Source organism: Limanda limanda, chromosome 5 (assembly GCF_963576545.1).
Source record: "Limanda limanda chromosome 5, fLimLim1.1, whole genome shotgun sequence".
Classification (NCBI taxonomy): Eukaryota; Metazoa; Chordata; class Actinopteri; order Pleuronectiformes; family Pleuronectidae; genus Limanda; species Limanda limanda.
This window is the reverse complement of record NC_083640.1, coordinates 2,888,819-2,902,888: the sequence shown is the minus strand read 5'-3', so window position 1 is coordinate 2,902,888 and position 14,070 is coordinate 2,888,819. Positions and strand designations below refer to the sequence as shown.

At 42.8% G+C, this 14,070-nt stretch overlaps 1 protein-coding gene across 1 annotated transcript in view; it reads right to left on the bottom strand.

Annotated features, from left to right (window-relative positions):
* Positions 1–14,070, bottom strand: part of wdfy3 (WD repeat and FYVE domain containing 3) — a 100,552-nt gene that overhangs the window by 43,777 nt on the left and 42,705 nt on the right. The window contains exons 13-17 of the mRNA XM_061070965.1: positions 12,759–12,942; positions 10,424–10,638; positions 6,105–6,217; positions 3,895–4,132; positions 717–817 (exon numbers count right to left, since the gene is read on the bottom strand). Of these exons, the coding sequence (XP_060926948.1) occupies positions 717–817; positions 3,895–4,132; positions 6,105–6,217; positions 10,424–10,638; positions 12,759–12,942 (851 nt within the window). The remainder of the gene's footprint in view (positions 1–716; positions 818–3,894; positions 4,133–6,104; positions 6,218–10,423; positions 10,639–12,758; positions 12,943–14,070) is intronic.

The window sequence follows — 14,070 nt, the reverse complement described above, 5'->3', positions numbered from 1 at the left end:
TGCAAGTCGCATTTTTGCACTATTGCACACAACTGAACTATTGTTGTTCTATTTCTCTCTTGAGCTGTATATATATATATATTTTTAGATTTATACAGTTTTATTTTATATTTAAAATTTTTGATATTCTATTTTATTCTATTTGATATTTTTGGTTGCAATTATTGAGCATTGCTAGAAGAGAGCCTGTGACTCAAGCATTAAAAAAAAAAGTGAGTATATAAGAAGTAAACAGTGAGTAAATATATACAGGTTTCCTATTTTTTATTGCTCTCCTATGTATGTATATATTTTTATATAGATATGTTTATGTCTAAATAAATGTTACTTTGTATAAATATTAGTAAAAGTGAGTAAATAAGAAGTAAATAGTAGTAAATATATATTGTTTTTTATTGTTTTTCTTATGTGTGGTGTATTTATTGTGTTTTTATGTTTCTATGTTCATTGTATGCACCAATAACCAGAGCAAATTCCTTGTATGTGTAAACGTACTTGGCAATAAAATACTTCTGATTCTGATTCTGATTCATTGCCAGCGACTGCTTTATGTCATTGTTGTGCATTTGATAATACAAATCTTGAAATCTTGAATTAAGTCTCCGAGGTCGAAGGTGACCTGCAGCAACCCAACCTGCAGCAACCCAACCTGCAGCAACACAACCTGCAGCAACACAACCTGGGACGATGACAAACACTGGGACACTGGTGTTTACCTGCGCCCATCCCGCTCAGCACCGCTCCGTCGCTGACCCCCCCGGCGTTGGTGTTGTTGGTGGGTCCGTTGTGCGGCGCCAGACTGGGCAGGAACAGGCACCTGTGTGAGACCAGCACAGAGAAACACATTAACAACCGGTATCTGTGGGAGAAACAGTTTGTAATTCCTGCTGCAGCAGCGAGTCTCTCCATCCCTGAGACAAACTATTAGATCTCACATTCAGGCGCTTTGAGACACGGAAGCTTTGTGTTATTATAATATATGGAAATGTTCAACTGCCAAATACTTGAGGATTAATTATGCATGAGAGGAGGAGGGGAGGTGGGATGGAAACACACTTTCAGGCTGGTTTTTCGAGAGGAGTTCAAACGCACTCGGTCACGTACAACTTCTCCAACTTTAGCTCAACTTCCTGTCGGCGCTTTTCACAATTAACTGAAAAAACCCCGGATGGAGATATCGACTGTTTTAAATCTCCCATGAGCCACGTGTTTCACATGTAAGAGTGACGTCCGTACGCAGCGTCATCCTGCGTGTCCTCCACGACATCACAGAGAATTCGGCGTGTGCGTGGGCGTTCTGCTGACTCACTGCCCCCCCCCCCCCGGTGAAGCTGCTATCTTGGCTGCTCTAATCAGCCCGAACCAGAAGTGAAGGCGCTGGGTTTCTCTCTGTGTTGAGAGCGTGTGGTGAACACAACCAGGAACCTTGAAGTCGGCCTTGATGACAACACAAAGCCTGAGTCACAGCTACAAGAATTATAAAATCATAAATTCAGCCCTTGCAATATTAATACTGCAGTCAATAGGAACCATTACTAAAGTAATTGCTTGCTGCATCCTTGTAGTCCAGTCACTAAAAGACATTTTTATGAGCCCTTATGAATTATGCATTTGGAAAAAAAAACGCCGCTGGAACGAGCCCTTGATGAGCAGATTCTGTTTTGCTTGAACGTAGCTTCCTCTTTTTGATTCTCCCCCCCCCCCGACAGGAAGGTGAGGGGGGGTCAGGGTGGGGGGGGGGGGGACAGGACAGCGTCCCTGAAGCTGGCACGGATTCAAAGACTTACTTCAAGGACACTTCTCAAGGACAGACGCTCTGGTCCTCTGTTTAACAGTCAGCCCGTCTCCTTAATAAGGAACCCCCCCCCCCCACCCCCCCGCTGCTGCTTCACAATAACTACATGTTCGCTGTCTATTTCTTTTTTTTTACTCCTCATTAGTCGCCACCAGGAGGAGATGAAACAGGATTTCACCAGCGTGCCATGCTAATTTTCATTTTTCCAGTCACAGTGAGATTCTTCTTCTTCTTCTTCTTCCCCAAAATAAAAAGGGTGGGATGGGGGGGGGGGGTCTCTTCTCCTCCTCCCTCCCCCTCCACCCACACTGTGTTCAGAGACCCTTGTGAAACGGTTGGCTGCATTTGTGTGTCTGTGTGTGTGTATAAGCGTGTTGTGCGTGATAGAAAGTGTTCGTGTGTGTGTGATTCCTAACAGCAGCAGGGGCATCAATTTTTCATGCGGACAGATGGGAGGGGAAGGAGGGGTTTCTGTGTGTGTGTGTGTGTGTGTGTGTGTGTGTGTTTACGCTCTGTAGAAAGTGGGCCAGTGCCTCGCTGCCTCTGCGCCGCCTTGTCGTGTTTTTAGGAGAAACTCGATGTTCTATTCTGAAGCGGTGACAGCCACTTTTCAAATGGCTCCTCATTAGAACACCACTGATTTAAAAATAAGATGCATTCACAAATATATTAGAATCAGCGTTAATGGTGTTAAATATGTGTGTTTATGATTATATTTTATGTTAAATTTGTTCTATAATGGTGTTGGATGCAGGATTTTGCATAAAGACATAGTTAGATGTTTGATGTTTCTTTCATCCAGCACCAGAAGAGCAGCATATTTATCCGTTTTGTTTGGAACCCTGACTTCTTCCTCTGTGTTGAAGGTCTGAGACACTTAATACAAATGAATAATTAATTTCTTCAACGGCACAATACAATCAAACATATTCCAAATCTAAATGATATCTTCTGATTCAACGCTGGTCAGGTAATCACAGGAAAAAACCTTCGACTTTCTGCAGCTTAACCGACAGAAAACCTCTCCAATGACCTTTTCTCCTTATGAATATTAATGAAACATAAAACATGTCACAGCCTAAAGTCTCTTTCAACAGTCCTGTGTAAGCGTAACATGGGCGCCTGACACACGTGTGTTGCTCAAAGTGTGCGGGAGACTTTCCAAGGTCAAATCACAAACACACACACACAAGAATATTTTCCACCGACCCAAACATTCACTTTGCTGCGAACACACAACAGAAAGATCTTACGAAATAGAAAGGCCGAAAATAAGCCTCTTTGTATGAGCAGCTCCAGGACTGGAGGTGAATCACGGCCTCCTGCTGTGACAGTCGAAGCTGCAGCGAGGTTAAAAAAACAGCTCAACCTGTTTCATTACAGGTGAAAAAGACGTGAGTCACACATTTAAAGAAGGGTTCAGAGAAGAATGGATCATTTGTTGCTTCACTCTTTCCCAAGTAAACGACACATGAACAAGGACATGACTCATCTGACAACCGGTAGCCATCTGTATGAGTGAAGGTTCTCAGCTATTAGAGATGGACTAGCTCTTCTGTTGTAGTGGACAACGTGGGCCGGCCTTCACAACTCACGATGTTCATTGGCTGTTCTTCCTTGGACCGCATTTTGTAGGTTCTGACCACAGCTTACTGGGAACATCCCATTTGAGCCCCTGTTTGGATCTGACACCAAGATGTCAGGACTGTGGTTATTGATAAAACCCCTGTAAATAATCTGCCCGACACCAAACAGCAGCTAAAAAGAGAGAGATATGTCCTCACGAACTGGTGGAGACCAAACCAGAGCTAAAAACACTGCATATTGAACTGGATGGACAGAGTTTGTTGACTGGAGCTGACATGAAGCTACATTGAACATGAAGCTATGTTTGTATACTTAATGATCCTGGAGAATTCCAGAAATAAAAAGCATAAAGTGTAGAGTTCTAGTAGGTCTCTCTGGAAGGAGGAATGATAATTTCCTTTTGTAAACCATGTGTGACTTGCCCCGTTTCCCCAAATCAAAAACAACCACAGGCTATAAAATGTACAAACATCCCCATGTTTCAGGTTTTGGTGAAGTTCATGCCGACTCACCCAAATCCCTCCAGCGAAGCATCGAACTCCACAAACGCCGGCGTGACGGCCGATCCGTGAAGCCGGATGTCATGGGGTGTCGTCATGGAGACCAGGCACTTGACCCGGGTGAGCGGCACGGTGCTGCCCTCGGCCGAGCGCACCAGGCTGCGGCTGATGCGGTACTGTCCGTTATCCTCGGCCAGGGTGGCGAAGACGCTGTCGGGGCCGAAGCCCTCCATGGACATGGTCATGCTGTCTGTGGAGTCAGAGCAGGTCAGGTTAGGTCTCAGATGGTGACATGATGATTTTAACTTGAAGGTTTTTAACTTCATAACCTGCAAGTTTATCTTTTCCTCGTCCTTTGCTGCGGTTTTCTTACTTAAGTATTTTGCAGTTTTATTTTCCCAGTGAAAATTATGGCAAAAAGATACTTGGGAGCTTTTTTAGACGTATATTTATGTGGAAGATTCTCTATAATCATACGACTACACTGCTGGTTAATGATTTAATCTCTCTGATGTTTTTAACCTGTTTAGCATTAATTCCCTTCGCCTATGAAGTTATGTTTCCACCCGCGTCCATTCGTTTGTTGTGTGGTTGGATGGGTTAAATAAAGTTGTTGTTTATTGCCCCAGAAGCGTTAGAATGGTTTAAGGTTCAATATTTCACCGTCCACTGAGATCATTGATTCCTTTAAATGTGCAGAGTCAGCACATGGGACAAAGTGTAATTAGGCCACAACAAGAACTACAACCTCCATCAATGGCAGCTAATAAACCGCAGTAGATTACCTTCCCACAGACGGAGAGAGATAGCTCTGTGTGCTGTAACAGTGGCTGCTGGTGGGGAGCAGTAATTAGCCGGGACTTAATACCCATTCTCAGCTGGGAGGAGACACAATAAACGATTAGGACACGCCGAGGAGCCCGTCAAATTACAAACATGAGCAGCTGCGGATGGAAAACAAACCATTAGCGTGAGATTCCTCAGTCTGTATTTATACTGAGCATTTACACATCAGCTGGATTTCAATCAGAGACCAAGGAGATTACTTTCCTACGAGCTGACACCTTTGTTTCTTTGATTGCAAATTAATGTGATTCTACTCTCCCTGCAGATCGGCCTCTGAGATAAACATTCCTCATGTGCACCTCATGCTCTTATATATATATTTATTCAGGTTAATAATTCGAAATAGTGTTATTACTGTAAAACCTTTACATGCTTTAATGTTCAGAAATCACATCGCGTTCTTCAGACCGTCCATGGCTGCAGCTCCTCTATTCAGCCTCTAATCTCAAACACTCGGTTTAGTGCCTGTCTATTTAAGACTCTTTTTCTGATAAAGCCTGGTCTGCTCTGATTGGCTGGCTGGTTGTCAACCAGTACGTAAATCTATGTTCCAATAATATTAGTTCTATCGGTATAAAACTGCATTTTCTTTTGGCAGAAATCACTTCAGTTTTTCCAATATTTTGTTACTTTTTACTTTTCAGAACTTTTACACTCACACAAAACCTTTATAACATCCTGGAGGAAAGCAACATTGAAAAAACATCATATTTTCTCCTTTAAGCTCAGCTGCTCCACCGACTTTCTCATCTGAACCTTTTTGAAAACCTATAGAATTCTTATTCTCCAGCGCCGAGCTGCTGCCGGCAGCTTCCAGCGGCTATTAAATGTTTTACAGGAAGCTCATCTTCTGCAATCACAGCCTATTCACTGGAGGCTTCGTCCCAATGAGCAATGAGAGCGTGAGCATAAAAAAAAAAAAAAAGAAGCAATTTCTGGAAGATTGACGACCTTTTTATCAAAAGCTTTTTACTGCGGAGGGAAACTTTCTCCCGGAGGACAGCTCTTCAATTTCCAGCTTTTAAAAATAATCTTTCACTAAATGTTTGTTCTTTCTTCGATTTTTATAAATCTTGCATTGGGTTTTTTAAAACTAGAAAAATGATTATACAGTTAGTTTTAATGTGGACGACTTTATCTTGAAGAATCTACCTGGTTTTTATAATTATAATGAAGAAACAGGTTATTTTTATGTCCCTTTCAGTGCTGCTGGACAAACCAACTACACCGAGGCAGCGAAGGAACTTGAGACAATCCTGTGTTATTAACAGGTCTCATGATGAACACCAGGAGCACACAGAGGCCTTTCCCATCAGACCCCTGACACATTAACTATCATGTGATCAATACCCGGCTGAGAGCTGCTGTTTTCTTACTTCTCATCTCCGTGTCGTAGCTGAGCGAGCTGGGCTTGTGCACCCGGTACTGCTTCAGCAGCTTCTTGTCCCAGGCGCCGCAGTTCAGAGGGTTTCCAAGACGTAAGAACTCCCTGGAGAGAGGAAAGAGACCGGGATGGCATGAATAGAAATACACTCACAGAGAAAAAAACTATCCAAAGAATAAATTGAATGTTTAAGGAATATTATGATTCTGCTTAATATTGTTGAGCTCGTGAAGATGCTCATGCTACTGCCACAGACTCGATTAATCAGTGAGAAACATTGAAGAGGTACAGTAAACCCAGCAGTAAATTTAGAGCATCAATGCATTTTATCTATAGAAACCTTTCATGATAATCAAAGACATCGCAAAGGTAAAAAAAAAAAATCAATATTAGAAATAAGGTATATATCGACACCATGTGTCTGTTTAATGACAGTTTTCATAGAGTAGTGCTCAGTAGAAGCCTCCATTGCTGCCAGGTTTATTCACCGTATTCCCTCAGGAGCCAGCGATCATAAACATGTCCTATATGTTCCCATGGAGCCGTAAAGCACTCCAGATAAAAGCGTCCATCAAACTGTGCGTTCCCTCAGGTTGCAGGTTGACTCCTGCACCTCAGCAGCTCGGTTAACAGCGTGTGTTAGTCTGTTTCAAAGCCAGTGATGAGGTCGACTGGCATGTTCAGCGACATGGAGAAGAAGAATCCCAGTGGTGGTTTCACATCACTTGTCAGAAACCGAGGGAGCGACACGAGAACAAACACCAAAGAGAGAGAGAGAGAGAGGGACTCTGGAGGCTGAGGCTGGCAGAGCAGAAACACAGAGAGAGAGAAGGAAGAAGAGAGAGAATTGAGGGGAAAGTGACAGGGAAGAGAGAGAGGAGAGGATGAGAGGAGGAGAGGAAGAGAGAGAGGAGAGAAGAGGAGGAGAGGAGAGGGGAAGACGAGAGGAGAGGAGAGAGGAGGAGAGAGAGAGACTCTGGAGGCTGAGGCTGGCAGAGCAGAAACACAGAGAGAGAAGAAAGAAGAGAGAGAATTATGAGGGGAAAGTGACGGCTGACAGGGAAGAGAGAGAGGATGAGAGGAGGAGAGGATGGTAGGAGAGGAGGAGAGGAGAGAGAGGAGGAGAGGAGGAGAGAGGAGGAGAGGAGAGGAAAGGAGAGTTTGTTTCTGCTGGGAGAGCAGAAACAAACCGAGAGAAAAAAGAAGAGAGAATTATGAGGGTAAAGTGACAGCTGACAGGGAAGAGAGAGAGGAGGAGGAGAGGAGGAGAGGAGGAGAGGAGGAGAGGAGGAGAGGAGGAGAGGAGGAGAGGAAGAGATGAGGAGATGAGAGGAGGAGAGGAGAGGAGAGGAGGAGAGAGATGAGGAGAGGAGAGGAGAGGAGGAGAGGATGAGAGGAGCAGAGGACTAGAGGAAGAGAGGAGGAGAGGAGAGGAGGAGAGGATGAGAGGAGGAGAGGAGGAGGAGAGGAGGAGAGGAGGAGAGAGAGGAGGAGAGGAGAAGAGGAGAGGATGAGAGGAGGAGAGAGGATGAGAGGATGAGAGGGGGAGAGGAGTGGAGAGGAGGAGAGGAGGAGAGAGGAAGAGAGGAAGAGAGGAGGAGAGGAGGAGAGGAGGAGAGGAAGAGACGAGGGGAGGAGGAGAGAGGATGTGAGGATGAGAGGATGAGAGGATGAGAGGATGAGAGGATGAGAGGAGGAGAGGAGAGAGAGAGGAGGAGAGGAGGAGAGGAGGAGAGGATGAGAGGATGAGAGGAGGAGAGGAGGACAGGAGGAGAGGAGGAGAGGAGAGGATGAGAGGAGGAGGAGAGGATCAGATTGACGGCTCCGGATACGATTACCTCCAGCACAATTACCAGTGGGGACAATATCAGTCGAAGAGGCTTGAATTTAAATATGAAAAGAAGCAACAATGTGCGGGTGAATTAAGCTCCTCCTCCTCGCTCCTCAACCCTGAACTCCCATCGCAGTTAACTAGTCAAGCGGAAAATGAGAATCTCTCCCAGTTTGTGTGTACGTGTTCACATCAATCCTTCACACGCTGGAACCCATCACTGAGGATTACCCCCCCCACGTCACTTTCACTCACTGGAGGGAGAGCGTCACTGTCCTGGGTAGTACGTAGGGTTGCAAAGGGGCGGAAAGTTTCCGGTAAATTTCCGGAAACTTTCCGGAAACTTTCCATGGGAAGTTTAGCTCGGAAATTTTGGGAATTTTGAAAAAAACAAAAAAAACTACGCAAATTAAACGCTGAGCAATAAAAACATCTTTCAAAACTCTATTTTAAAGATGTATGGAACGTTGAGTTTCAAGCCTCCACTGTGCATTCTTCCATCACATGCACAGATAACTCCCAGCATGCTTCACTCTACAGCAGGGCTACTGAGGCCTGCTGTAGAGTGCAGGACTAGTCAGGTAAGTTTCAATGAAATTACTGGGAAAATATATTAGCATGCTGATTGAGGATTGTTCATCTGTTCATCTAGACTATTTCCATTCATTTATCTATCAATTGTAAAATATGTTTACAGACGATTCCAATTGTTTGGCTAACTATTTATATCTCTGGCATTGCATGAGTGTTTTTTTACAAACTTTTTTCTCATCTTATTCTACAGAACAATGCCACGTGCACTCTCTCACGTGTGGAGACATTTCACCCCATCCAATGTAGAAGGAAAGGCTGTGTACATTTGCAAATACTGTGCAAAGACCTATGTTAAGAATGACAACGATGCAGAAGCATATAGTCAAGTGCCCAAAGTTTCCTCAGGGCTCAAATCAGCCTATGACACAACAAAATGTTTATATTTATGTCTGTATATGACAAGGTAAATACAGTTAGTATAAATTACCCACAACATTTCCAGTTTATTCCCGTTAATTCCCGTTAATTCCCATGGAAAGTTTCCAACTTTGAATATTCCCGGAATTTTGCAACCCTAGTCGTACGTCTAGAGGAGGTTTGTGGCTCAGGGCGTCTCATACAAACTGTATTTACAAGAAACTAAGTGAGAGCTAGTATTTACATAAAGCTGTAATTTAATCTACCTGTAAACACGAGTTGGAGACATCAGAATAAGAGTTAAACAGACCAGTGGCAAAATAAACACAAAGCTACCGCCACACAACCTGCTGTATTAAAATAACTGTGAATAATTAATCAGATCAATTCAGGCATTAAAATAAAATTAATAACACCAGCTGATTAAGTTAACTACACAAATACAGCCTGTAAACACGATTGCATAACCGTTAAAGAAAGCAAACATCATATTTGTCTCACTTTCAACTCTTCAGAAGTGAAGTGTCGTGAGCTAAGTACTGCCTTGCTGAACTTGTGTTTCTTTTCGTTTATTTATTTTCTTAATATTTTTATTTTTAATTTTTTCATCTATTCTTTTATTAATGTATTTACTTGCTTATTTATTAGGGCTGGGCAAGTTAACTCGTTTCAATGGAGTTAACTGGAGTTAACTCAAGTGATGAGTTAACTCGATTAATTATTTTATCTCGCATTCACTCAGGTTTGATTATTTATTGTTTTATTGTGAAAGTCAGGCTTTTATTTTGTGAAAGTCTGTTGCTGACTGCTGCAGAACAGGAAAAAAGAAAATAATTGGCGGATAAACAATCGAGTTAACTCATCACTTGAGTTAACTCGATTAAAACGAGTTAACTTGCCCAGCCCTATTATTTATTTATCCTTTCTCTCTCTTCCTCTATCAACCCATCTTTTTTTGTTTTTCTTTTGTTTGTTTTTCTTTATTTTTCAACTATATGTGCTCATCTGTTGGGGCTAGGTGCCGGAGGGAGGGGGGTGGGGGGTTGGTATTATTGAAATTACATCTGTAATTGTTATTGATGGAACAGTAATGTTTGTTTGTTAATTATGTAAAAAATTTAGGGCTGGGCAAGTTAACTTGTTTTGATGAGTTAACTCGATTGTTTATCCGCCAATTATTTTCTTTTTTCCTGTTCTGCAGCAGTCAGCAACAGACTTTCACAAAATAAAAGCCTGACTTTCACAATAAAACAATAAATAATCAAACCTGAGTGAATGCGAGATAAAATAATTAATCGAGTTAACTCATCACTTGAGTTAACTTGAGTTAACTCGAGTTAACTCCATTGAAACGAGTTAACTTGCCCAGCCCTAAAAAAATTCAATAAACGGATTGTTTAAAAAAAAGTAAGTGTTAAACTTTGTGGAACATCTTGTGAACTCATGGCTGGTTAAGACAGACTGGACTTGAGCTATGAAGTATCCGTCCTACATGATATCATCTAAACACCACCGGTCAGCTCCAGTACCTGAGAGCCATGGGCTGCAGCGCCTGTGAGGCCAGCCTCTCGAACATCCTCTGCAGCGGGGGGTGCAGCGGGTGGTCTTCGTCCCCCAGGGCCTGGCTGCAGCGCTGCAGCAGCCGCTGGTGGAGGCAGGCTTCACACAGAACCTGCTGGTTCCTCTCACTGTTCACCAGGAGCTGGAGGATGTTGGCCACTGCCAGCTGCAGGTCCAGAGCGTGCTGGAGGAGAGAGGGAGGAGGAGGAGAAGAGAGGGAGGAGGAGGGAGGAGGAGAGAGGAGAGAGGAGGGAAGGGATTAAAGATGGAAATGATTCCAAACATTTAAAAGAGAGAGAGAGAGAGAGAGAGAGAGAGAGAGAGAGAGAGAGAGAGAGAGAGAGAGAGAGAGAGAGGGAGAAAGAGAGAGAGGGGGGTGAGGGAGAGAGAAAGAGAGAGAGAGAGAGAGAGAGAGAGGAGAGGAGGAGCAGAGGAGGAGAGGATGAGAGGAGAGAGAGGAGGAGAGGAGGAGAGGAGGAGAGGAGCAGAGGAGGAGAGGAAGAGAGAGAGGAGAGGAGGAGAGGAAGAGAGAGAGAGGTGGAGAGGAGAGGAGAGAGAGAGAGAGAGAGAGGAGGAGAATAGAGGAGGAGAAGAGAGGAGGAGAGAAGAGGATAAGAGGAGAGGAGGTGAGGAGGAGAGGAGAGGAGGAGAGGAGGAGAGGAGAGGAGGAGCAGAGGAGGAGAGGAAGAGAGAGAGGAGAGGAGGAGAGGAAGAGAGAGAGAGGTGGAGAGGAGAGGAGAGAGGAGAGGAGGAGAGGAAGAGAGAGAGAGGTGGAGAGGAGAGGAGAGAGAGAGAGAGAGGAGGAGAATAGAGGAGGAGAAGAGAGGAGGAGAGAAGAGGATAAGAGGAGAGGAGAGGAGAAGCAGAGGATGAGAGGAAGAGAGAGAGGAGAGGAGGAGAGGAAGAGAGAGAGAGGTGGAGAGGAGAGGAGAGAGAGAGAGAGAGAGGAGGAGAATAGAGGAGGAGAAGAGAGGAGGAGAGAAGAGGATAAGAGGAGAGGAGGAGCAGAGGATGAGAGGAAGAGAGAGAGGAGGAGAGGAGGAGAGGAGAGGAGAGAGAGGAGGAGAGGAGGTGAGGAGGAGAGGAGAACAGGATCAGAGGAGGAGAGGAAGAGAGAGAGGAGAGGAGGAGAGGAAGAGAGAGAGAGGTGGAGAGGAGAGGAGAGAGAGGTGGAGAGGAGAGGAGAGAGAGGAGGAGAGGAGAGGAGGGAAGGAATTAAAGATGTAGCATCCATTACAAAAATATGGTTTAAACTTTTTATTAACGAGTTTAAAAGCGTTATGGTATCCTATTGCCTGACAAACGTCTTGTTTTAATCACAATTATTTATTCAGAAGAAGACTGTAGTTTAGTTTGTTGATGTTTTTATTGCTGTTACTTTCCCTGTCATTTTTGTTAACAGGAAAAATTAATACTTGATTTTTAATTTATTTGTTTTATTAGCACTTTGCCTGTCCTTGCTTTTAAATGGACAAAAACTTGATTTGTCTTTGCTTTTGTGTCAACTGTACCCTTATATGCAACAAAGTTTATTAAAAGACATTTTTTTTGAATGAAGTATCAATATTTATTGCCTTTATTTTCAGTCACCACATGCCTCGAACAACCTCAAGCTAAATTTAAAAGCTGATTGCTAAATAAGAGCAATTGAGAATTTGTCGTTAGTTGCAGCCCTAATTTGAACATTTGTACATTTGCACTACTGTTATTTTAGTTACTACTGTATTATCCCGCCTATAGTGTATTCATATTTATATATATTTATATCCTGCTCATAGTGTATTCATCGTCCTAATATCTTACAATTCCTGTTAATACTGTAATATTCCATATATATTTTTTACTGTACAGATCTTATTTATTTACATTTTCACTTTAATATGCACAATACTCTGCACTTTTACTGCCTTTTTTTTGCACTTCTGGTTAGATGCTAAACTGCATTTCGTTGTATAAGTACTTGTGCAATGACAATAGAGTTGAATCTAATCTAATCTAATCTAATATACATTTAAAAGGGAGAGAGACTAGTACCCATCACCTGAGATTCTTTATATTAACCTTTAATATACCTACAGCCTTTCTGAGGTTTCTGGTACAAATACTGTATTTCCTTGTGTAATGCACCGCTTTTACATAATCAAATACTTCTCCTGTCATGAATCAATTTTTTTGCATATTTCTTTGGTTTTGACTTTAACATGTAAAAACCCACAGACACAAAAAGGGACTTTCCTGCCATGCACATGACCCATTCCCCCCCCATGCTCTGACAGGAAGTGCACTTCCTCCTTGTGTCCTCACCTCTGGTTGGCTGTCGGAGGAGACGGAGGGCAGCAGGTCCAGGATGGCCAGCACCGCCCCCGGGTGGATGACCACCATGTCGGACGAGGAGGAAGCCGGGTGGGAGGGGTTAGTGAGGTGGAGCTTCAGGTCGGTGAGGGCTTTGACCGGGGCGGGGGGGCCCGACGTGCCGTAGTAACCTTGTCTGAGGAAACAAGAGGAAACACATCAGGTCAAATATAGGTTTAGACCAACTCAGTCAAACCACAGACGCATATGGAGGAGATGAGGTAACAGGGGAAATCAAATCTGGAAACGTAAGCGCTTTTGGCTCAAGATCAAAACTTCAGATTTGCATAGATTTGTTTTTCTTTTAATGCAAAAAGAAAATAGTACAACTTTACTGTGGAGAATTATCCACTTTAAGGGAAAAACATGTGAAAATTTGAGAATTCCGCCCCCACACCTCAAGGATGTGTTAAATTAACACATATTATATTATACTGCATTACATTGCATATTGCAATTTGACACTATTCATTGTTTTGCATTCTGCTCTTTGCATATCACTTTTTACTTCACTTTTTGTATCTTTTATCTTTTATATATTCTTATATAGATATGTTTATGTCTAAATAAATATTACTTTGTATAAATATTAGTAAAAGTGAGTAAATAAGAAGTAAATAGTGAGTAAATATATATTGTTTTTTTATTGTTTTTCTTATGTGTGGTGTATTTATTGTGTTTTTATGTTTCTATGTTCACTGTGTGCACCAATAACCAGAGCAAATTCCAGGTAGGTGTAAACCTACTTGGCAATAAATACCTTCTGATTCTGATAAAGTGATAATAATAAGAGAATAACTTTGGTATTTTAAGCTGTGTCACGTAAGAGCCAGATATAAAATGACAAATGTTGAGCTTCTCCAAATGCCATAAATGTAGAGAAGGTGATTCAAGACAAATCTAGAGATGTCCATAATGTTTTCTGGAGCTGTATATTTATTAAGACAAGAAAATAAAGTCATGTCAGCTGTAACCTGAATAGTTGCACATAAGTTTGTTGAGTCTCTGTGAAACTGGACTCTACAAAATATCTAAATATGGCTCATAAAAGGGAAGTGGGTGTTAAATATTTATCATCACAGCCACAGTGTCTCCAGGACCTTTCATAGCTCAGTGGAAATATTCTTATAATGAGAATGGGCGATAATATTCCCTCACCGAGGCCGTGCAAGAACTAAGTTAAACACTTTGACACCAACTTCATTTCCACCCGAGTCAGCGCTCTTCACACTTCAGAGATCAGTCGGTCGGTCGGCGGCTGTTT